We start from the raw sequence: 25,786 nt of genomic DNA, 5'->3' as shown, positions 1-25,786 counted from the left end.
CAACAAGAAAGATAAAGAGTGTTAGCAAACAGACCATGGAACTTTAAGGGTTTCACATGGTGCTTAGACAGTGGCCCATTTGGCCACAATATTCATGAAGTTGAGCTTAACTAATAAATATTTTGGGTACAAGTTCATGGTCTTCCCTTGGCGATGCTGTCAAACCAAAATGCAAAAAAGATTGGAATTGTGTTGGGTAACCTCATAGAAGTTGACAAAGCATCAATCTTATTGCCTTGAGACAATACCTAAGAATTAGAGTTGAGCTCAATGTCAACCTTCCTCTTCCACATGGTTTTAACCTAGCCAAGCCAAACTGAGAGTTGAAAAAAATCATTCTAAAGTATGAGAGGCTATCAGAGTTCTGTTACTCATGTGGGCATCTAGGCCACATTTTTCAAGCCTGCCCAAGTTATAATGCTCTGCTAGAAAGTTTGACTTATGGACCATGGATGAGAGCAGATCAGCGAGTGAACAGAAGAGAAAATCCTTTTGGTTTACAACAACCACCAAACCAGTTTCAAAGCCAAGTGAGGAATAATACTTCTGCTCAAGTCTCTCTCTCTCTCTCTCTTTCTCTCTCTCTCTCTCTTCAGTACACATTAGGGAACCAACCCAAGGACAATCTACTGGAAATAAAACTCAAACCAATCACCCAATCGGTAAAGGCAAAGGAAAGGCGCACATGGAGAATGTACCCAAATACATGATTCAGAAAGCTGGGGTAAATTACCAGACATTTTCTCTGGAGTCCCATGTGAAGCCTAGTGGAGCTTGAGCTCTGGAAGTCAAGCTTCAATGGCAGTGGCAATCTCAAGGGACCAGATACAACACATGGCAGTGACCAACAGATCAGGTATGGGATGTCAGCACCATTAAATGACAGCACACCAAGTCCCCTCCCATCTGACAAGCCCCTAAAACATAACCTTCCAATTGCCCCACCACCGATGCATTCTTGTCCCCAGGAACCCAATCCATCACACCAAGCCCACCAACCTTTAAAACCTCATTTAATGCAATCACATCATGCTCATTTCCTTGTTAACCAAGCTCGGCTGCTATGTACCCAACAGAAACTGGCTCTTCAATGTACAAGCAAATCATAGCCCAGTTTGAAGATATCTCAGGCCCACTATTCTGTCAACACCCAAAGCCTTTATGGTTGATTCTGGAAAGCCCTTCTGAAAAATCATCCATAACAAAACAACCTATGATTTTTGATAAACCCAACCCAGAAAAACAACCCATCTTATATGATGAAGCCTCAAGCTCCCCTCAGGAACACCAGACACAATCAATATCCAAAGGCCTTTCTTCAATCATACCCTCTCCCCTTGACCGAGCTCTAGAATCCCCTATGTTTGAACACAAAAATCACAATCTTCATGAAAACCCATTCGCTACTAAGAAAAGAGAATTAGCTCCAAGGAAGTAGTTCCACCAAAAAAGAGAGTACCCAATTGTGGAAGTAAAAGCTAAAATCGAAAGAGCACACAGTGAGATAATATCAGAGAAATAAATAAAGAAAGAGGAAGATCAAACCTTGGCAAAGCTATTACAGACTAACGGCAAAAAGAAGAAAGGAACAAATGCAAAACAATTGAAGGCTAGAAGGTCTTCACCATACCAGACTCAAGAAACAATGCTCCCAGTGGGTAACATCTCTCAGACCCTAACTCAGAGTGTAGACACTTCCATTGAACTGGCTGTAGTGGTAGGGCCTAACCTGCCACCAACAATGATATGGAGATGTTGTATTGCAATTGCAAAAGAATAGCCTGCTCCTCTACAATACATAGTTTAAGGGCTCAAATCAGGACTCACCAACATGTTATGGTCTTCTTAGCAAATACCCTTTTGTCTGATGTAAAAACCCTAGGTGTTGTGAATAGTTTAGGATTCTCGTTGTATTTGTATGTTCCCTCCCAAAGGAAATGGAGAGGCGTTTTGGGTATGTGGCATCAAAGAATGGATGCTGAACCTATATATATTTCTACTAAGATTATGGCCCTTTGTTGTACTCAGATCCAACACATATGCCATGTCCTCTTACTTTTGTGTACTATCCTGTTCAACACTGTCAAAAAGTCTAATTCATCTTCCATTTTGCACATTGGACAACAAGCTTCATCATCATTAAGAGTTATGCAAGATTTAAGGAGGGCTCTTGTTGGCAGAATATTGTTAAGCACTTTCCAAAGAAAAAGTTTGAGACAATCTTGAATTTTAAGAGACTAGAGTTTTTTCCAAATAGAAGGTGGATGATGTGAGATTGCCCCATTGGACTGAATTGAAATTGCTACATAAGCAAATTTAACAGAAAAGATTCCATTAGAATGATATGCCCATTTTAGAGTCCCTGGTATTATGGAATTGGTATTGGGCCAATGGAATCTTTTCAATTTCATTGATAGATTTCCTGGGGGAAAAGGGCTTGCAGGACGAGAGAGTTCCATCTTCTTGGTTCCTCAAGAGTGAGCTCTGAAACTCTCAATTGTGGATCTTGGATAGTAAGAGGAGAAAGAGGATTTGGGATCAGTGGGGACAGTGAGGGAATCCAAGGGTCTAGCCATATTTTGGTACTGGTGCCATTGTTGATTTGTAAACAAAGACTAGATGCAAGAAATTCTCTTTGTTTTAAAAGTCCTTTCCAAGACTTGGAGCTAGTTTGTTTTGTGCTAACCAAGATGAATTTTTGAAGTATTTTGCATAAAGGGAAGTCTTCCATACACTGTTAGCATCATTGATAAGGTTTCAACTAGTTTACTAAGCATAGCCTTATTAAACTGAGTTGTCAACCTAAGCATGAGACCTCCCAATGATTTTGGTTTGCAAATGGATTCCAAGATTTTGGAGTGAAGTTGTGGTTTTTTTTTTTTTTTTTTTTTTTACCCCACCAAAATCTTACGAAGGTCCTATTAATTTCCTTCAAGATACTTTTTCGGATCCAAAGACTGGACATGGTATAAGATGGAATGGAGCTTGCTATAGTTCTAATGAGAGTAGTTCTACCTGCTTGGGATATGAGTTTTGACTTCCAACCTGCTAATTTACCTCAAGTTTTCTCAATGATTTCTTGGAAGATAAAACTATTGGATGCATCAAAACTAAGGGGAAGGCCTAGATACTTGATCTTCGAAACTGAATTTTTAAAGTTTAGAATATCTCTTACTGCCTTGATTGAGGTAATGGAAGAATTTTTGCTAAATTGGATTGAGGACTTACCAAGATGATTTTTTTTTTCCAGACCAAGAGGAGTATAATTCCAGACAGTTTAAGAAGGATTGTGCATTTTGAGTGTTTGCTAACCCAAAAAGGATTAAGTCATCTGCAAACAGGAGATGGGTGAGTGAAGTTCCCTCTTTACTAATGTTTATTCCCTTTATATTTCCAAGGTGGTGGTGTTCTCTTGAAATTAGTCTAAAAAAGACTTCACAACCAATAATGAAGAGAAAAGAGGAAATGAGATATCCTTGTCTAAGGCCTCTGAAAGGTTGGAATAGACCATGGGATTTCTCATTGATGACTATAGAGAATGAAATAGAGTTGATACACTCTAATCCAGTTTAGGATAAAACTACTTTGCCTCTCCACTTTGACTGCTGGTCAATTTTTTATTTTTATTTTATTTTACTTAGTGATTTTAAGTCTATTGGTATATTTTTTTTTAAATATTTAAATATATTAAAAAATGTGGAAAAAAACACCACTGGGTGATACGCCCAGCGATAAGAGTGGGGCAGCATAGTAGCCCCACTCTCCAGTTTATCCATGTTTGGTGGAAACCAAGACGAGAGCACTGTTAAAAAGAAATTTCATTCCATAAAGTCAAAAGTTTATGTCCATTTTAATGGTCATCATGCCTTTTCTCCCTCTTTTATTTTTTAGAAGATGGAAAACTTCTTGTGCTACTATGGGATTTTCTTGAATTACTTTTCCTGGCACAAAGGTAGATTGGTGAGGATAGATGAATTTGTGAAGGACCACTTTTAGCCTGTTGGCTAAAATTTTGGCAATGATTTTGTAACAAACATTCGAAAGATTGACTAGCCTATATTGGTGGACAGTGTTAGGTGATTTAGTTTTAGGGACTAAAACTATGTGAGTGATTTATTTCCTTCAACAGATGACCATGAATGAAAAAAATTATTTGTGGCTGCAATCATGTCAGATCTTATGACATCCCAATAATGCTTGTAGAAGAAACCAGTATATCCATCAAGTCTTGGGGATTTTGAAGAGAGGATTTGCTTGATGGTTGAATGGATTTCTTCCTCAGATGGTATGCTACACAAAATCTCATTATCCAAATCAGAGATTTTGATGGGGAAAAGATTTTCCAGGTCTGCTGGAATTGAGGGGTTTGAGGATTGATAAATGTTTTTGAAAATGCTAAAGGAACACACTTTGAATTCCTTGAGGTTCGTTGACCCCCTGGTTGAATTGATTTTTAAGGCATTCAATATCATCTCCTCTCCTTCTCATGGTTGAAAACGTGAAAAAAATCTTGTGTTCAAGTCACTAGTGGTTAGCGAAGCCTAGATTTTTGGTGCCACAAAATTTCCTCCCTTTTGAGTTGTTCATTCAAACAGACACTCACTTGCTATTGAGTTGAGTTACTCAATGGGTTTTGTAATTGGAGAGTAAGTTGAGAGTTCAAACTTTTAATGAGAATTTGGATGTGACCAAAACTGTTTCTATTCCAAAGTTTCAAAGCTTTTTTGACTTGTTTTAAGTTTTTGGGATAGCTCACAGGTTGAATTACCAATTATGCAAGTTTTCCAAGCTTCTTTGATAACATCTAGACTAGTGGGAACTCTTGTCCAAAATTTTTCAAATTTAAAAGAGCTTTTGGGCCTTACCACTTCCAGAGGTATTTAGAAGAAGAGGAGATTGATCATATGAATGTATAGGGAAATGGTGAATCTTAGCATCTGGAAATAATCTGATCCATTGGGAGTTTGTCACACCTCTATCTAGTCTTTCTCTAATATTTCCAAAACCATGACGTTTATTAGTCCATGTGAATTTTGGACCCAATTATCCTAGGTCTGCTAAGCCATTCTGTTCCATAAAGGATTTAAGGCCACTAGAGTTTGAGCATGATGCAAAGGGTCTTCATCCTAATTTCTCCTAATTTCTCTGAATGGTGGTGGATAGAGTTAAAATCCCCTAATCCATGAGGCATCAACCATTGTCATTGATCAATTTATCCACAAAGTCCACAAATCTTTCAGAGAACATTCCAATGCTTGGAAGTGGAAAATTTCAAATGGTAACCCCACCAGGTCTCCACCTCCTCCAGACCACTTTTCAATCTCTTTTGATGTACCTGTAAGATCAAATGGCAGGACTGTAGCAGCTATTTGTAGAGCCCATGATGGGTCACCAAAATTTGTGGTGTCTAAATTCACAAGCTACAATCATAATCAAGGAGAAGCATTGGCAACATTCACTGGAGTTCAGGTGGCTCATCTACAGCAATATATGATAATCATTGAAGGAGACTCCCAAGTAGTTATCTCAGCTTTGGACAAGTCACAACAAATTTCAGACTAGACAATTTAAGGCATAACCAAAGACAAACTTCTTGCTCCAAGACTTTGAAAGCTGGACAACAATAAACAAATCGGTCCCAGAATCGATGCGCGTATTCTATTACGCAATAGACAACTTCAAACAACTTCTATGGAAGTATTCCCCTAATAAAAATACCAGAGTGCCTACTGGAATTTCATAGTGGGAAGGATCCACCTGTATAATATTGTGTTTTAAATTTCTGACTCTTAAGTATGTATTACTCTTTGTTTTTCAATGAAGATCACCACGTGCCAGAGAAAAAAAAAGTTAGACAAGATTAAAGAAAGTTATAGTAAGCTCCAGAAATATAAACAAGCCTGAGATTTGAAGATGAATTTCCTGCTTTGCTCTCCCAATTACATCAGATAACACAAAGATTACTTTATACCATAGGCAATGGTCCTCCAGGTCGCTCGGCATAAATCTTCTGCTCTATGCTGATATCAACAGGTTGGGAGGATCTGCAATTCAAGCAAGCGGTCACTCATCAGCTATGTAGCAGGAATATTACTCTCCTGAATCTCTAGAATCTGGGGCAGTGCCTCTGCCAGTGTTGAATTAGTTGTAGATGTTGCCCCCGAAGCAACTGAATCTGGATTACTCACTGACAATGCTCCAGGGGTTCTATTGTCTGAACCAGGTTCACTTGATTCTGATTGCAAGGAAGCACTCATAGGTGACAGCGTGGATAACTCTGACTCTAGTGCACGACTTGCGGAAGTAGAAATGGATTCCGACTGGAGTGGAACACTCACTGGTGCGAGTGTGGATTCCAATTGGGGTGGAGTACTTACAGGTGTGGTAGCAGGAGGTGCTTCTAATAGCATTTGCTTTTCTGGTTGTAACTGTGAACCCTGATTAGTGGGGGCCGGTTTTTTCTGAAATGAAGTAGAAACAGATAGAGATGCCATCCCAGGAGGAAGAATTTCAATCGGCGGTTTCTTCCCTGCTTCTCCCAAACTTGTAAGCTTGGGTTCCTCAAGGGAAGCCAGGAATGCAGCTGCAGCATCAGTCTGTGCTATTGGAGTGTGCTCAACCTCCTTCTGCAGCATTTTGTTCCAAGCCTGAACCAAATTCTTCAGTGTTGGTCGCCCATGGGCCTGGAGAAAGAATATTGTCAGATGTTCACACTAACAACTCATAAATGCGCATACCCAGCCAGAACCTTGGGGGGGGGGGGGGGGGGGGGGGAAGTCATACATGTGCATGAAGCACGGCCTCGGCAAGCATCCCTGTATCCTGCCATGCCTTTTCCATTAGAGCATTGTCTCCCAAAACTGCAGCTGAAAATGCTGCTTCCCGCCCCAAGCCAACTGAGATCAGATTGTTTACCAAACCCTGCAGTGCATGCATTGCTTTAACGTGAGAATGCGATGATACTGAAGACCATCATGAAGAGTAATATCAAAATCATTCAACACAACTTTTAAGTTTGAAATCACATTGATGGTCATTGGAAAAAAAAAAAAAAAAATAGGGAAAAGAAATTTCTCCACGTGAACTACCAAAAAGTCCAGTACTACTAGTGGGATTTACTCAATTCTCATACATCAACAAATTGTGAGCAAGAATCACAGATGTTATATTATGACCCCATAATCTTTTAAAATGACAGATGCAAGAAACTAAACAATAGGTGAGGTGGAGCGGGAGATTCACATAAGGGTAGATTAAAATAATTTCGTTGATTTATTTACAAATGATTTTTGTTCTCAATGGTTCTTTTGTTCTCAATAGTTCTTTCGTTCCTCTTAGAAACACTAAAGATGCCACTCTGCAAATGATCTTGATGTTTTTGCTTTGACCCTTAATTCAATCATTCCTAAAGCACTTGTAAAAAAAGTCACCCCTAAAGCTCCTTCAGCAACCTAGGCATAAATCAGTCAAACAAGGATGAAAGAATATCCAGAGCTGCCAAGTAAATGACTAATGAATCAAAAGCTGGTCCAATGTTTCTTCGTTATATCACACACAATCCAGCTTATATGAAATTAGCAGAATCCTTTCCCTTTGCGCTCACTGCCTTCCTCAATTACCTGAACCACTCAAGATCATGACAAACGGTTAAGAAGTCATCAGTGGGCAGGGATACCTAAGCTCTAGCAGGGATCACCATGACTGGTTTCTCATTTCAAGAATTCAGAAACTCAGCCACACTTGGCTTCATTCATCCTACCCTTCATGATCTTCAATATTATTCCAAGCTACAATATTAGCTAAATCAAAACAGATCACTCGTCTCCACACTTTAGCAGTCTCCATCCATTGCAGGTTCCTTGCACAATCTATAACTTCTCCTACTTGAGGTATTTCTGAACATTTTAACTTTCCTTTACGACCATGTAGGCCTATTTCTGTCCTCGATTGGCACTTCATTGTTCATTAAATCACACAACTTACACACAGGCACAACCCCATTAGAAAGACAAAATAGAAAAATTGACTTTTTTAACTGCACTTGCGTGAGGATTAAATTAGCATCACCTTCGCATCTATACATGGAAGAGCAGACGTAAATAATATGCAAGATATCATTTTTTTTTTCTTATCAGCAAGAAACAAATGCACCTGATGGCCTCGAACCCACAAATTCACTTTCAACCTATTTCTATAGTGCGGGGAGGTGCCATTTGAGTTAAAACTCATGGCCAGTATGAAACACAGACCTTGTTTTTTCATAAGTATGAAACACAGATGTTAAGATTCTACATGCATCAAAGAGCTCAAGGGGCAAATGTACAAGAGAAGCAGAAGCGAACAAGACTGCATACACTCAGACGTGTCAATTCTCCATGATTAGCAAGACGCAAAGCTAGTCCTCTTAACTCATGACTCTGTAGAGCTCCTTTTACTGCACCTGCAGCAGCTAACCTCTTAAGAGCTTCACCAGCTATTTCACCTTGTGCAGTAGCATCTGCAGCATCAATAAGATCCAGAAATTCCTTTGCAAATTTTTCTATTCCTTGAACAGCTTCCAAAACGTTTTCTTTCTTAGCTGTCAAACTGATAATGTCATTCAAATCAAGTCCAGCAGAATCTCGTCCCATATCCCTGCTATTGCTCATTGTAAGGAGAGACTGAAGAGCTCTTTTCAAATCATTGCTCTGCATGGCCAGATCAAACTCCAGCCTACAAAACATTGAATAGAAATATGTTATATATGCTTATGGAAAAAGAAAACTCTTGTGAGGGAAGTCAGTTGAGTCACAAACCAAGTGTAAGCACAACACCCACTCGTCATTTGTTACCAAAGGAAGCCACAACTCATAAAATTTTCCACCAAATGCAGTCGACAATAACCAAATATAATAGAATAAGGCAAAGTGCAAATCTCTCTCCCTGTATAACTACTTTAGATGAGAAGTGTGTATCATGATACAAGAAGAATTACAGTCTTGCCATGCATAAATTGGTGCATAGCCAATTTAGAACCACATGAGCTTTATGTCTTTAGTATCAGGATACATAAATGCCAACATGGATAAGATGTGCTTGGTACTGAAGCAATATGAATTGTGATCTAAAACAGCAGAGAGAATAGCATTTTATGTAAACCTTTTAGATATTCCAGGCAAATGAAGTGCTTCAGTAGCATATCCCATCCCTAGCATAAATTGTGCCAAGTCATCATGATGTTCTCTGCCAAGCCGACTTGCCCTGCTCAATAAGAAAGTACACAGTACACAGTAGTTTAGGGATATTTATTATCACATGTATAGAAAAACAGAGAGGATGACAATACTAACAGTGACAGCAATAAGGACAATACCATTTCACTGCACTAACAGCATCTCCATAGGCAGCAAGACACCGACAGCGAATGCCAGGATGGCCAAGAGATAAGGCATGGGCACACATGTACCTAAGAAAGTGAACTCACATGTCATAAATATATTATTATTCTCGCTAAAAATAAATAAACTTACGTAGATCATAATGATATGTATTGAAGACTCTGCAAACTCAGAAAAGGTCCTTTGAGGAACCCTTCCCCTTCTCTTTCTTTAAACATATAATGAACAAAACATCGTAACTCAAAAAATCTCATGTTGGTAAGAACTGGAAAGTGAGTTACTTTGCAAGGGTGGGTCCGAACGGCCCTGCCTTGGAGAGGTTCCCCGATATCAAAAAAAAAAAGAAAAAAAAAAAAACTCAAAAAATCTCGTTGGTAAGAATTGGTGGCTGCACAGAACAGAATGAAGAATAAATATGTCTAGTTGCACTTGCTAACAAACTCGCAGGTGGGGAGAATTTTCAGAGAACAAGCCTAGCAACTGGAAACAATGTTGAATTACTATAACAGATGAGGGAAAGAGAGAATATGCCAAGGTAGAATAACTCCAAATCTTTTGTTCCTTGTTTATATTATGCTATTTATACAAATTCCAGATAATAGAAAAACTGTAGAGATCTTACACTTACACTACTTATAAAATCATCAAATAAAAGGAAATCTAATCTTCTAGACAATCACACGAATTGAGCCCCAAAAGTGTCACCGTTAGTTAAGCATACAGTCTGTCAACAAACAACGTAGAAAATCCTCTAGCCTAGGATTTATGGCTGACAAAGTATCGATCCTTAAAGTGGAATCATAGAGGTTTGCTTGAAACTTCTCTAACCATTTATAATAGCACAATTAGAAATTTTTACTGTGCTTTATCTCTAACAAATGCCTAGACATACAGAGATGGAACACATGAAGAATTACTACAACATATAGTAGCAAATGGATTAGGATATAGGAGAGAATAGGAAATTTAGTATGAGAACGAGTTGTGAAAATAAAAAAGAAAATGGCAAGAAGTATACAGATTGTAGACATTAGGGTTTACAGAGAGAAGAAAAAACATAAAAAGGAGAATGATATAGTTTAAATCCAGAAGCTGTAACTTATTCACATCCCAACCAGAACCCTCTCTCACTTCAGAAACCAGCAAATCATCACCTTGTACCACTTCAACCATGTCAGCCAACAATCCTCCTTCAGTCCAGTTAATATCAGAAACTCACTTTCCCATCCCGTTACACCTAGATGTACCATTGGTGATGAACGAAGGAAGGCCCAAGCCAAATTTGGGTCTATGCTCTAAAGGGACTCGTCAATATTAGAGTTGGAGCCACTTGAAATCTTTATAAAGGGCTTGAACTTCCCCCTACCAAACAATGTGGAATCCCCCCCATTCACTACCTTCCTATACACAATTTGAGGTATTACAAAAGTATAAGATTCAATGAAAAGCTCTTGAAACAATCATCCATATAGATCTAATTCCATAAATTCATTTACAGGCCAAACCCACCTACGGTACTAGTGTGTCATTTGCTAAAAAGTAATATAAAATCAGATAAAAGAATTCAATATGCGTGTGTGATACACTCACCAAGAAAAGTAGACAACAACTTCTAAGCCATATGATGAATTATAGATTTCTCTAATTAATATCCTGGGTTTGTATATCGAAACAATGAAAGGAGGGAAATACCTATCAATTAGCCAAAGAACTCCATCTCTCACACCCACCAAAACCAAAGGTCCAACTGGCCGTTTCTGCTCCGTTGGAAAACGAGTAACAGCCACTGATACCCCTCCACCACCAACAGCTATCTCATTAGCCTTTCTATCTTCCATTTCTTTCATCATAGCCACATCTTCCCCATCAACTTTAGATTGTTTAGGCAAAGATAAGAAAGGTGGAACAGAAGGAGCGTGCTGAAAAGAAGCTAATCGCACCACCTAAAACAGGGAGAAAATTTATAACTAAAAGCAACAAAGATGAGTAATGTCATTAGAGCAGTTACCTGAATTCAAAAAATTTAAGGTCCAAAGAAAAAAAGATGGAGATAAGGAAAATAGAGTTGCTTGCCATTAGAGCATGTGGTAAACTATAGATGGAAAGTAAACATGAACAGAATAAATCTTTAGACAATTTATCATCTACATCTCATTATAACTTTACAGAAACCAAAGATTGCTGAAACTTTAACTATAACATACGTTTTGCATTTATTCCTATTTTATAAACTTATTCTAACGAACAAACCAAAAATTGTCACAATATTAAAATACAAAAGCTAGTCACTAGGAACATGGAACATGGAACAAATTCCAGAAGTATTGCTAGAGTATATAGAGCTAAAACAAGGTGCCAAATCCCTAGGCAACCAAAAAAAAAACAATTAGCAATTTTCCATCTACTCTGATTAAAATTCAGCAATAAACATTAAAGAAAAAAAATGAGCATTTCTCAACCTGTAGCATTGGGGGTCTCAATGATATTCTTTCTTGTGCAACAGATTGGGGACCATCCACTGTGATTAGTGCTAACTCTCCATGTTCAACAATGGCTCTAGCCTGAGCCTCTTTCAGTTTCATCTCCTCTTTTATCTTTCTTGTTTCTATGTCGATAGGCGCCACTCCAGCATCCACAAACACACATCTGAAAATCACAGCACAAGAAATATGCATGGAATTACTAAAGCGGTAATGACATAGAAACAGCCCCTTAGTTACTAATCCATTTTCAACTCTTCGGTGGTTCTTGTTCCATGGTAATGGTGGTGGTGGCAGCAACGAATAACTGATGAAATATCAGTAAAACGTAGTTGATTAACTATGATATTGCTACAGCAGCATACAACTTTTTTTGTTTCATTCCCCCCCGTTGAAAATCAAGATATATTCCTTTTAAGAGAACAAAAAAGGAGGGACGATGATGGAAATAAGAGAAGAAAGGGGAAAAAGAAGAAAAAACAAAATAGTATACCGACAGGGTGAACAAGAGCATATATATGCTCCAAATCCTCAAAGTATCCATATAGTTAGAAACACTAAAATAGTAATAATGACATTGTAAACAAAGGAGTTTAATTAAGTTTATTTCATATGGTCTCGCATAATACTTGCGGGGGGTTGTGTCCATCAGGGAATTACTATTAGACAATGCATTGCTCTTTTGCAAAGAGGTGACTTAATAAATACACTTAAATTATTGCTCTAGTTTATTGCAGAAACTAACTTTACAAAACAGAAATATGGGTTATTCATCTCTTCTTAATATTCAAGTACAAGGGTAGAGCTAATGTACAAATGAACCTAGTCGGTATGCTTTTTCATCTTTCCATATTTCTGCAATCACCATTAGTATTGAAGAAACGATAAAACTATGAGAGACATAAATTTGCATCAGAAACAATATCTTACTCGATGGTAGTTGGCGTAGCAACAAACAGCTGTCTTCGATGCCAAACAGCACTAGTAGCATAGGGAATTGCAACATCTCCGAGGTATCTATATTGAGGCCGCAAAGAAGATATGACAATGTACAGTTGATATGCAAAAGCACAATACTCAACAGTTTGGTCCCATGTAGTCCACTCTGGTTGTGGCAGAAGACCACCCACAGGTTGAAAAGTCTCCCAACTGCAAACATTACATTAGTTTGGAAATCCTCTCAAGATCTTATTCAACCAGATATGAAAACCTAAAAATATATGCATTATATAGTAGTAAACACCATTTGGCAATCTACAATAACAATGAATTGTTGAGAGAGAGAGAGAGAGAGATAGTGACAGAGCTCAGAAACAGAGACTTGAAAAAGATAAAAAGAGATTTGAGGGCAGCAGAAGGGAGGGTACATCACTCTCATCATTGGGCTTAAAGCATTGACTGCTTTACTCTCTTTATATCAGTGTTCCATGTGGAACAAGCGAAGTCATTAATAACTTCCAACTTCAATTAAATTAATAAGAACAAATCAAATATACATATCACTGTGTTCCACGTGGAACGAGAATTGTTAGTGTTGAGGTGGACAAGATGGTTTGGATTTATTCAGGGAGTGGGAAATTCACTGTCCAATCCCTGTACAAGGTTTTGACTTGTCAGACCCACATTTCTGATCCTTAGAAATGCATATGGAGGAGTAAGGTGCCTTCCAAGGTTGCCTTCTTTCTGTGGATTTCTTCTCTTGGGAAGATCTTGACCTCGGAAAACCTGAGGAAGTGTGGGCTTATTGTTATGGATTGGTGTTATATGTGCAAAAAATGTGGTGAATCTATGGATCATTTATTATTCCACTGTGAGGCAGAGAGGACTTTATGTAATGAGAGTTTAGCAGGACCAGATTTGAGTGGGTAATGCCTAAGAGGGTGGTGGATTTTCTAGCCACTTGGTGAGGACTTCAGGGTAACCATAAAATGGCTGCAGCGTGGAATTGATTCCTTATGTCTAATGTGGTGTATTTGGCTGGAAAGGAACGGCCGGAGCTTTGAGGATAGGGAACGCTCATTGGAAGGTCTTAGATGCCTCTTTTTGCACACTTTATTCTAGTGGGCTTCTATTATTGTTCTTAATGGTGCTAGTTTTCATGATTTTCTTGTATCCTTATCTAGCCCCTAACATATAACTAGGGAGTCACAATCCAGAGGTTCTTTGGGCTCAATGTTTTGATAAGGTTTATCTTACCATTGCTAGATTCATGTTGTAACATCCTGTTCCTTCTCTCTCTCTTCTCTGCGACTAGGTGGTCATATATGACTAATTCCGGCGCTTCTCACCAGAATTAATCCCGTCCTTTCTCTTCTCTGCCTAATCAGGAATTCATTTTTTCCTGTTAGTCTTTTTATTTTCTTTTGAGAGGTGGGATTGATGTCAAGCTCCAGGTGTTTGAAGGTGAAACGAAGACTTTTGTTTTTTCGAATGAGGGGGGTAGTTTCATTCGCATTACTGAGAGGAGCAAAAGGGTGGTCAAGTTTGTTTCTCTTAGTGTGTTGACAGCGTCATGGGTGGTTAAGGTGATGGAGGATTTCTTGGCTCACCCTTGGCGTGATGGTTTTGTTAGAAAGTTGCAGGATGGCCATGGTGTCTTTATGATCCAGCATCATGCTAATTCGAGGGGTCGTTTCCTGCTTTTGGACGAATATGGGAATGGGAATAAGAGGGGTTCTCTAATTATCCCTGAAGGTTTGAAGGTTAGAGGTTGGAAAGATTTCGTGTTCAATGTTTGCATAGTGGCTGGCTCTAAAGTCTTTGTTCCGGTAGATGAAAACAAAGTAAATGATCAGGCCTTACAAGCTCAAGTTTGGTATAGGGAGTGGTCCGATGATTCGTTGCCTTCAGGGAGGGCTCCCCTCTCAAAGGGTGCTTCATATATATCGGTCTTGAAGAAACCGGCATGTATGCCGTCAAGAAATAGATCACATAGTGGGGAGGATGATAGTCAGAGGACAGGGAAGGTTATTGGCGGTGGTGTCCTAAATGGTCGGCAGTCTTCATCACATGTTGACAAGTGGCATCACAAGAAGGAATGTGGGGTAGGCGGTTCACATTCAGTGGTTATCCCGACGGTGGGAGAAGTTGAAGGGGGTGTTGTGGGCCGCAAGAGCAGAGCTGTCAGGAGTTGTGGAGAAGATTACATGTTTAATGACCAAAATAGACACAGGCTTGAATTTGGTCATGGGCCTGAGTAGTGGGGTGAATGGCCCACTTCATTTAAACCCACTCTCACCTATCGACAATAGGCTTAAGTTGGCAACTGGACGGGGGATGGGCTGGGTTGGGCTTGACCAAAAAGGTTGGAGGACCGACCTCGAGGCCCATTTCCAAAACGCGGTGGGTCAAACACCCTACTGGGTCCTCTTCCTCGGGCACGAGTGTGAATATATCTCAAATACTGCCGGCAGTTGTTCAAGGCATCTCTCCACCATCATAGAATAGGTCGTGGTTCCAGTTCCTAAGTTAGCCCCATTCTCCATCTCAAACAAGGAGAACAGCGGTGGAGGGCTTGTGGATACCTCTGTGGCCGTGCGAAATGAGGTTTCTCTCGGTCCTCAAGGCTTACTAGCGTTCTTATTCATTTCGATTCTTCCTAGTTGCCCTCCTTAGTTTTTGGTGAAGCCGTTTTTGACAGATTTGTGAGGGGTGTCTCCACAGTTGAATGTCGAGGAGGAATCTTCTAGGGTTTTGTGCACCGCTAAGGATAGGGTGTAAATTAGTCCAGTCTGGTCCGGGGGGGTGATGGACCGAAAGTTTTGGTCCAAGATTTGGGGGGGGGGGGGGGGGGGAATTACTGATTTTTACAACTTGCTTTCTGGAGAGGAGGATAGATTACTTTGGAATCAGTTTGGTAATAAGAAATTCTTAGTTAGATCTTTATACAAGGTCTTGGCATCACATTTTTCTACTAAATTTTTTCCTTGGAAAAATATTTAGAGATGCAAGGTGCCTCTTAAGGTGGCTTTCTTCAGGTGGTTGGCTTCTCACGGGAAAATTCTTACCATTGATAAGTTAAAAAAGCGTCGTATCGTTGAAATGGATTGGTGCTTTATGTGCCAAAGATGTGGGGAATGATTTATGTGCAATGGATTGATTGCAAACATGGCAGTTTATGGGGGTGTTGGTGTACTAGACAAGGAAATGGGTCCTATGGTGTGAGGGTTTGGAAGCATATAAGACGAGGGTGGGGGGTGTTTACTCACCATACTAAATTTATGGTGGGGGAGGGCACTTGTATGAAACTTTGGAGGGACATTTGGTGTGGGGAGGAGGCTCTAAAGGACTCTTTCTCATCCGTTTTCCAAGTGGCATGTGATCAAGAAGCTTCGGTGGCGGACCTTATGGTTCGTTCAGAGGACCAAGTCCAATGGAATGTCACCTTTAGTAGAGCAGCCCAAGATTGGGAAATAGATAGTTTCGAGGCTTTTTTCAGCCTCGCGTACTCTACGAAGCTGAATGGACTGCGTGACGATAAGCTGTGGTGGACACCTACAGGTAAGGGTACTTTCTCGATTTGCTCCTTCTATAAATCCCTTACACTTCTACCAAATACTCATTTCCCATGGAGAGGACTATGGAGGAATAAGGCGCCTCCCAAAGCACTCTTCTTCACTTGGACAGCCACCCTGGGTAATATTTTCACTACCGATAATCTACGAAAGCGCCAAGTAATTATTTCAGATTAGTGTTGTACGTGCAAGAAAGCTGGTGCAACAGTGGATCATCTCTTGCTACATTGTGAGACAGCTAAAGCCGTGTGGAGTGAAGTGTTCAGTCAAATAGGGTTAAACTGGGTGATGCCTGCTACAGTGGTTGAGTTATTGGTCAGTTGGTTGATGCCGGGTGGTGCTCCACAAATCAAAACTGTGTGGAAGATGGTCCCTATCTGCATTATGTGGTGCATATGGCGAGAGCGTAACGAGCGGACATTCGAAGATAAGGAGTGAACACTAGAAGAGCTTCGAACTTTATTTTTCCGCACCTTATTTCTTTGGGCTATAGCTGTAGATTTTAATGGCCTAAATATACATGATTTTCTTGTTTCTTCTATAGCAACCTAGATAGGTCTTATCTCTTGTATACAATTTTGTGTACTTGAGCTATGTCTATCCTTATTAATACTACCGTTTACTTATAAAAAAATATTATAATGAAAAAAACAATCTCTAGAGGTCATTGGACTGAGGGATTTTCCCCTTGAATTACCCGATGTGCACTTGCGGGAAACCCTTTGCCGAGGACCTGTACATCCTCAGTATTAGTTGGGATGCTATTCCCGAACACCCGGTGCCAATAAAAAAAATATAACTAGGTGTTCTCTTTGTATTCTTCTTGTGTACGCGCTTATTTACTTGATTCAATAGAATTTTATCTACCCATCAAAAAAGTAATGGGATTTTAGAAGGGTGACTGAACAGGACAGGCTGAAAGGCTAGAGTGGACATATGAACCGCACTACTTATCTGCATCAAAAGGAATTTTTCTTTCAATTCTATAAGTTAGAACATATAAAGGATGTCAGTCCATCTTCATGTACAATGAATCAATCAAGCGATCCTTTGTTCAAATAACTTAATGAAAACTGTAAAGAATAAACAATATGTGGGAAAATCTAATGTTTAGGTAACTCCATAAATTTAATAAATTAGTCAAGCAAAGTAGATTTCATTCTCACCTGTAGAGCTGAAAATTGTGTGCTGCTGCCTCAGCCGGAGATTTATGAGAAGAAAATCCATCATCAAAAGTAGCAAATGAACTACTTCCAAATCCTGATAAGGGCATTGACTGAATTGTTGAAATAGCTGTGGCAGCAACAGGGCTAATTCTCCTAGAAGTTCGGTAGGCAACACCAAGTAGTGCCCCCCATGCAACCCAATGACCTACAAGAAGATAGTTTTGAGTTACAGAAGAACTCTTCACTCTGCAAGAAAGCAGAAAAACAAATTCTAGGTTGAAACTTTCTAAGGGTGAAACTTTAAGGAGAAAGCTACATAAAAAGGTAGCAACAGACATAGCAAAGAAGACACATTCTTTTCACAGTTTAAGAACATGAACTTGAAATTATTCCATCCCAAAACAACTGTCCTGCTTCCAATGAAGAAGGATTACAACAATCTTTCTCAGTGCCTTGCATCCTTTTAAAGAACGGTACAACTGGTAATTAGTATCTTACTTTCTTTTTTTCTTTTCTTCTTTTATCAAACAGTAAAGCTAATATAGGAAAATGAAGATAGGAATGCTGAGTTAAAGTGGACATTTATTTTCATACATCCAAAAGGAGAAAGTAGGATACATCATAAGAGGAAGAATTTATTTTGGGATGTCCCAAGGAGAATTGCTAACATGACATAAGTCCATCCAATATCCAATCAAATATTGGAAAATAGATCCTACACAATCAAGAAAGCAAATGAGAGTGAACCAAGTGAAAGTAACAGCTGATCAGCTGTAATATTCTCCTCTGACAACACTGGCTAAGCATAGGATATTCAGCATATATACAAAACTAATAAGTCAACACTTTAACAGAACGTAATCTTCTCCCAACCAAGGTTCTAGTCAATTATTTAATCAATCAGTTTTCGTGACAACTGAGAGAGGAAAATGAAAAGGCATAGTGATTTAGAGTCACAACCTTTATTATTTCCATTTTTACTAAAATTCTAAAATTTGATACGTGTTCCCAGGAAACCACAGAAAATACGGATAAATTTCATAAATACAACAAAATCATGTTGATATCAGGAGTAATGACTTTTTAACTTCAAGGATAAATTTTACAATTGATTGTAATTTTAGGAACATCAGAAGGGAAGAAAAAGCTACAAAATTCTGAAATTATGAAACACAAATAAGATATCAAACGAAAAGCTAAAAACTCAGCAACAGAGACCTACCGGTTCACTGCGGCCACCTATAGACCTCATTAATATGTTTGATGTCCCATCATCCAACAAGATACGAACTTGAACAGAAGCTGCAGCAGCAGCAGAAGAAGCTGCAGCAGCAGCTTGCGCAGCAGCTGCAGCAGCTTCTTTTGCTTTTCTTGATGAACCCCCCTTAGGAATTATGGGAATTCTAGGAGGTAATGTAGATTCCAATATAGCAAATCTATCACGACAAGTATCCCATGCAAGAAGCCTTGCACTTCCTGAATCAACAATCGACCAGTCACTAACCTTGTAGATAGAGAAGTAAGGGATATCAGGCCACACAATCGCAAGATACCTGCAACCAGATTTTACCAGATTGTGCAGTAAGAAAGCAGGTATTATCAGATTAGATTACACCACCTCCACATTCAAATTATTCAATAGATCTAGAAAAAGCTTGCAATGAAACACAGCTAAATTCAAACTGACATGCCACATAACACAGCAGAACAATGAAATTATAAGCTAGTTCAATGGAACTGCAAGTCTGTATCAAAATCATCCCCTGGAAAGCTTCAAAATTGACGCATTCGCAAACCAACATCAAGATTGTTAAAGCAGAAAATCAGAAGCAACTTACTTCCCTGAACTGCTTACAGAAAGAACTGAATATGAATCATGTGGAACAGGAGTGCTGATGTGCTTTTTAACCTGCTTGACAGGTAAAGGTTCAAATGTTTCTCCCTTATACCTTCCTGTTTCTGATAAGGAGCTATTATTTCCAAGTGATGGATTTGCTGTATTGGACAAATGAAAATTTAGTAGCTTTAATTCTCTTTCAACTACATACACCGCAGAATGTTCTCGGCTTCCTGATAGTGTTGGTAGGGGAGCTACAGCTGGAAGAGATCTAGCATCAAACTCGCTAACTATAACACCAATATTGGTTCCGGTAGCAACAAGGTGTGGCTGTAAAGGATGTGCTACCATACAATAAACCTGCACACAACTGAAGAGTTGTCAAAAGCCCTTTTTTTTTTTTTTTAAAAAAAAAAAAAAAAAAAAAAAAGGTATAAAGTCCATAGATCACATTTGTCAATTTTTTTATGACGGGGAATCCCGACCGTGCAAACACAATATGTCTTTTACCCGGTTCAACCCCGGACCCATGTACAAAAACAACATTTGTCATATTTGTAAAAAACATTTCTCTATCCATTCCACAATAAATAGCATTTTGAAACAAGTACGCATTTTAATGACATATAACTAGAACAATATTCCCAAAATGTCCAAGATCAAGTGACAGAAGCACAGGTAATAAAACACATAGGGGTCACCATGCGGCAGCTTAGGATGACAATTATGTTCCTATTTCTTTAAAATGTGTCAAAGAAAGTATTAAAAAGAAGAGATAAGGCTGGGCCAAGCAGGCTTTTGGAGCTTCTTCTATGCTTTCAATGGCATTACTTCATGAAAAACAGTATAGATAGGTTATATGCGACCTTTTTCCAAAATGAGTGGATTAATTCTCTCCAAGCTGCTCGAAGAATTAAGAACAAGGATCCCACCCATCAAAAGAAAAAACAAGATCTATAGATCGTTCATTAGTGAAGGGCCAGAAAGAATAATAACGGATGCATCAAATAAGTTTTCTACCAAAAAAAATTTCTGCCCTATAATTTTTACTTCATTATCTATACAGGATGATCCTTTTTTTTTTTTTAAGTATCCATACACGAATAAAGCTTAAAAAATGAACATGTTTTCCTCCCATGCCACCTAAAACACTGATCGAGTCTTCTAAGATATCAAACCTTGAATAAGACTTCTAGTTAAAGTTATACAAGCAAAAGCCAGAGAAAAAGCTACATACCCTAAGTTTCTTGTTAGGTGCAAGTACTTGTGGAGGCACGAGTGAGGAAAGTTCACACAATGGCCTCGTGAGAGCTGAGTAAGTGGGGTGTTCAATGGCCCTACCAAAAGTCCAAAATTAGCTCTGATTAATGATTAAGCAGAAAAAAGGCATGACTTTAAGCCATAATTCTCCATGAGTAAACCATCCTCCATGAGTAAACCATCCAACTCTTTGGGATTGCTGTCAAGATCCTGTTCCATAATTCACTATACAAAAAAGCCAAGAGAAAAACAAAGAAACAAACTGCTTGAGACTTTTAATGGAAAAGGGTACTACAAATCTGCATACCAAATATGGGAATCTTTCACACAAGTTAGAATATCAAGGTTTGGAGCCCGAGGGTGGCACCAAGATACCACACTATGGCAAGCCAGTCTTGGAACAGGTTTAATACGCCGCAACTCCTGAGAGACAAAAGCGAACCACAACAATTTTTTTTTTTATGAGTAAAAGGTTTCATTCATACTAATAGAAGAATAGGCATAGCCCAACTACAAAAGAAGCATACAAGAGGAAACACTAGCTGGAAGAACAAATAGATACAAGGAAATCATGGAAATCAATCCCACTAAAATCAATAGCCATTGCCCATAGAAATTACGTATCAAAAATAAATAAGATTAGATAAGATAACATGCCAAAGCTTCAAAAAACTCCAATAACACAAGTTAGAATAAATAATATCTTACCTTGAAAGAGATCGTGTCCCATATCGCTAATGTCTTATCTGCACCAATTGTAATAAGCTGTGGAGCACCTCCAATCACTCTAGAAAGTTCGACTGCCACAACCCCACCATCATGTGCCTAGAAGTATGCAAATTGTATGAGAAATAGCTCCCTCCATTTTACCCAGTTCAAAGAATTGGAATGTACACTACATCTCTGCCTCACAACCCAGATCAACTGAGCATTTATTAAGTTCCTAAAAGTTATGCCATAAAGGGAAATAAAAATAAAGATGAGAAAATGATTAGAAAGAGAAGTTAAAACATAGTCCATAAAATAGTGATATATCCCATAAATGTCACACTTTATTTGGTTTACACCATGTTAGACTCCTTAGATTGGTGCCAAACTTAGATACAATATCAATGACACCATCAAGTCCCAACTAGGGAGGCAAAGTAGTTCACGTATGAAGAGTCTTGCTAACGAATAAAATATCATCACTGACCATACATCAGTGACTTGAAATAAGAAGAGTCTAATGAAAGGACAAAGAGATGGTACTTTTAAGCTTAGCTTGGGTACAAGTTCTCGTGAATCTTGACCATGGTCAGCACTCCAAAGTACAAGAAAACCATCACTAGCACCTGAGACCAGAAGTGCCTACAATCAAAAGCAAATACAATTAAAACTTGTATAACGATGTAATACCATCAATAAATAAGCATGCACCATGCATGCAACCATACAAAAATATATGTTCAACGCAAATTCATGATGATAATTCAAAAGTTGCCACCAGGTAAGCACACATGCACACATATTTACATACATGTAGTAGTTTGGTTGCAGTAAAAGTTGAAACCACACTAGACTCGGGTATTAAGAAACTCACTAAAGTCTTGGCAATATTTCTTTTTTTTATCGGTAAACTAAATTTTACCGATCATAAGAATAGGCAAGAGCCCAAGTAAACGGGACATATATAAGAGCATCACCTATGCATAATAATCTAGTGATACAAGAAATTTATGAAAGTTCATGCCGTTAAAATTAATTGCTATCAACTAATGGAATAAAGTATTAAAAAAGAAAGTTCTAAGCTCATCCATGATTGCTCACGATCTTCAAAACTTCTTTCGTTCCTCTCCCACAAAAGACACCACCATGGGTAATATCAGAACAATCTTCCATATTGTTGCAATTTGTGAATTGCCCTGAAAGCCTTTCCAAGATGTTAGGAGATCAATCACCCTTCTCGGCATCACCCAAGTTAATCCCATCCTAGCAAAGAATTCATTCCACTAGGTCAATGCAATCTCATAGTGGAGTAGTATACGATCAATGGACCCCCCGTCGTTTTGCACATGTAACACCAATCAATGGCAAGCTTCAACATTTCCTTAGGTTGTCTAATACAAGGATCTTCCCTAAAGAAGCCGTCCATACAAAGACGATTACCTTAAGAGGAGCCTTTGTCTTCCAAAGTCTCTTCCATGGGAATGGGCTTGCATTGTACATATCGAGGAATAGGTAGAATGAGCGACGGTGAACTTCCCTTTCTTGGACGGGGTCCAAGAAATCTTATCTTCAACTCCCCCTCACTTGAATAAAGTACCCTATCCTCTTCTTTTGTACTTCCAAAGCCCCACCCCATGTGGCCCACCAACCTCGTTTGAGCACCCTGCTCCCCATGCCCCACATGATTTGATTATATGATGGTCCTCCACAAACACCCCCCCACCCCAACATTCTTATTGGCATTTCCATAGTGATTTACCCAATAAAGCCTTGTTAAGAAATTTGCAAATTCTGGATACCCAGTCCACCTTTTGAAATTGGGGAACAAAAAGTGGCACATTTTACCAAACAAAAATTAAACTCATCATCCATCCACCTAAAAAAAATCCCACTGAAGTTTCTCCATGCAATGAGCCAACCACCTTGGTAGGAAGAAAAATAGAGATAAGAAATACGTCGGCAAGTTGGAGAGGGTACTTTTAATGAGTGTGACCCTACCACCTTTGGCTAATTTCTGCTCCATTTTTTCTAGCACAACATCTCAAATTGGTTTTAATTTGAAAGAAGCACCCAATTGGGAAGTGAAGCCATACTCTCCACATATGAACATTCCCCACTGGAACTACTTTTTACTTGGCCAGGTTCACCGTCAATCCAAAAAGGCTCAAGTAAAGAATGAGAGAGCTCCAAGCTCCAATATGGTCATGGCTAGCCCCACAAAAAATTAGAATGTCATCAATGAACAAGATATAAGATAATTGAGAGGACCAATATTTGCCTCCCCAAGTGACAATCTGGATACGAAACCACCCTCCACGACACATGCGATCATCTTGCTACAAGCTTCAATTACGAAAACAAATGATAATGGGGGAGGGTAAGAGGATTGATTACCTTGTGTCAAGCCCCATGAACTTTTAAAAAAGCCCATTGGTGTGCCATTCCCCAAAACAAAAAAACACACGGTAGAAATACAATATTTGATCCATGAGCATCATATTATACCAAAACCACATCTCTTGAACATGTATAGCAAGATTCTCCAATTCACTTGATCGTAGACCTTTTCCATATCTCACTTGCAAAGAAGCCCCAGCTCTCCCGACTTGGGTCTATTATGCAAACATTCATTGGCAATAAACACCGAGTCAAGAATTTGTATCTCTTACAAAGGCATTATAGGGCTTTGATATAATGTTCACCACCATATTCAATCTAGTCGCCAAGACTTTAGAGAGGATTTTGTACATACCACTTACCAAGCTAATAGAAAGATAATCACCAAAATATACTTTGGGAATCATTTCCTTACATTTTATTCTGACTTACACGAATTCCTAGTTATAGGAACCTCAAGAAATCTAAACTAGGAAAAGAATAACTAATTAGTTTACCAAATAAAGATACATTCCTAATTTATAATCATTGACTAATTACTGTCTAATTTACAGCTATACAATCTTGGTAATTACTGCTATATCTTTTTTATTTTCCAACACTCCCCCTCAAGCTAGCTTGAAGATATCTTCCATAGTCAGCTTACCCATTAAAATGTCAAATTGCTTCTTTTGCAGTCCCTTAGTAAATACATCAGCAATCTGTTCAGCAATTGAGATGTATGGCATACAAATCAACTCACTGTCATGTTTTGCCTTGATAAAGTGTTTATCCACTTCTACATGCTTTGTTCTGTCATGAAGAAATGGATTGTGGGCGATTGAAATTGCTGCCTTGTTATCGCAGTATAACTTCAAGGGCAGCGAATCTGAAGCCTTCAACTCTTCTACAATCTTTTAATCCACGTAACTTCACTATACCATGAGTCACTGCTCTAAATTCAGCCTCTGCACTGCTTCTAGCAACCACATTTTGATTTTTACTTTGCCAAGTAACAAGATTTCCTCCAACAAAGTAACAGTATTCGGATGTTGATCTCTTACTGTTATACTCCCAGCCCAGTCTGCATCGATGTAGGCTTCAATTTGTAGATGTCCACATTTTTTAAGCAATAAACCTTCGGATGTTGATCTCTTACTGTTATACTCCCAGCCCAGTCTGCATCGATGTAGGCTTCAATTTGTAGATGTCCACATTTTTTAAGCAATAAACCTTTTCCAGGAGTCCCCTTCAAATATCTCAAAATTCTGTAAACTGCTTCAAAGTGCTCTGGTCCAGGCAAATGCATGAATTGACTAATCATACTTATCGAAAATGCTATATCTGGTCGTGTATGAGATAGATAAATCAACCTTCCAACAAGTCGTTGATATTGTTCCTTGTTCACTACACTTTCGGTCTTAGCAGGTTGTAATTTTGTGTTGGGTTCCATTGGTGTTTCAGCTGTTTTACAACCAAGCATACTCTTTTCTCCAAGCAAATCCAATACATACTTGCGTTGATTGACAAATATACCTTCCTTGGACCTAACAAACTCCATTCCGAGAAAACACTTCAACGCACCCAAGTCTTTGATATTGAATTCATCAGCAAGCCTTTCTTTTAGTCTTTTCAGTTCGGCACTATCATATCCTGTCAGGATAAAATCATCCACATAAACAATCAAAATAGCAATTTACCTCTTTTGAGTGTTTATAAAACAAGAATGATCCACTTGACTTTGACAATATCTGTGATGTCTTACTACTTTGCCAAAGCATTCAAACCAAGCCCTCGAGGACTATTTAAGGCCATATAATGCCTTTCTTTATCTGCAGACTTTATCTACACCAAGTCTTTCTTCGAACCCCAGTGGAAGACTCATAAAAACTTCATCTTCTAAGTCTCCATTAAGGCACACATTTTTTACATCCAATTGGTGTAAAGGCCAATTGGAATTCACGGCAAGAGACAAAAATACTCGAATTGAGTTTATTTTGGCTACGGGGGCGAACATCTCTTGGTAGTCGATTCCATAGGTTTGTGTAAAACCTTTTGCAACAAGCCT

General features: G+C 38.8%; 1 protein-coding gene across 1 annotated transcript in view; it reads right to left on the bottom strand.

The window, feature by feature from the left end:
- Window positions 1-5,638: 5,638 nt before the first annotated feature.
- The window catches only part of LOC121241406, a 33,097-nt gene continuing 12,949 nt past the window's right edge, over window positions 5,639-25,786 (bottom strand). The window contains 16 exon segments of the mRNA XM_041139166.1: window positions 5,639-6,683; window positions 6,784-6,921; window positions 8,355-8,712; window positions 9,139-9,240; window positions 9,353-9,445; window positions 11,070-11,320; window positions 11,837-12,023; window positions 12,788-13,006; window positions 17,538-17,721; window positions 17,724-17,742; window positions 18,760-19,090; window positions 19,376-19,734; window positions 20,612-20,711; window positions 20,942-21,057; window positions 21,343-21,459; window positions 21,886-21,984. Of these exon segments, the coding sequence (XP_040995100.1) occupies window positions 6,075-6,683; window positions 6,784-6,921; window positions 8,355-8,712; window positions 9,139-9,240; window positions 9,353-9,445; window positions 11,070-11,320; window positions 11,837-12,023; window positions 12,788-13,006; window positions 17,538-17,721; window positions 17,724-17,742; window positions 18,760-19,090; window positions 19,376-19,734; window positions 20,612-20,711; window positions 20,942-21,057; window positions 21,343-21,459; window positions 21,886-21,984 (3,282 nt within the window). The 3' untranslated portion in view covers window positions 5,639-6,074.

This window comes from Juglans microcarpa x Juglans regia, chromosome 1D (assembly GCF_004785595.1).
Source record: "Juglans microcarpa x Juglans regia isolate MS1-56 chromosome 1D, Jm3101_v1.0, whole genome shotgun sequence".
Lineage (NCBI taxonomy): Eukaryota > Viridiplantae > Streptophyta > Magnoliopsida > Fagales > Juglandaceae > Juglans > Juglans microcarpa x Juglans regia.
The sequence above is the reverse complement of the archived record's forward strand: the minus strand, read 5'-3'. Positions and strand labels throughout refer to the sequence as shown.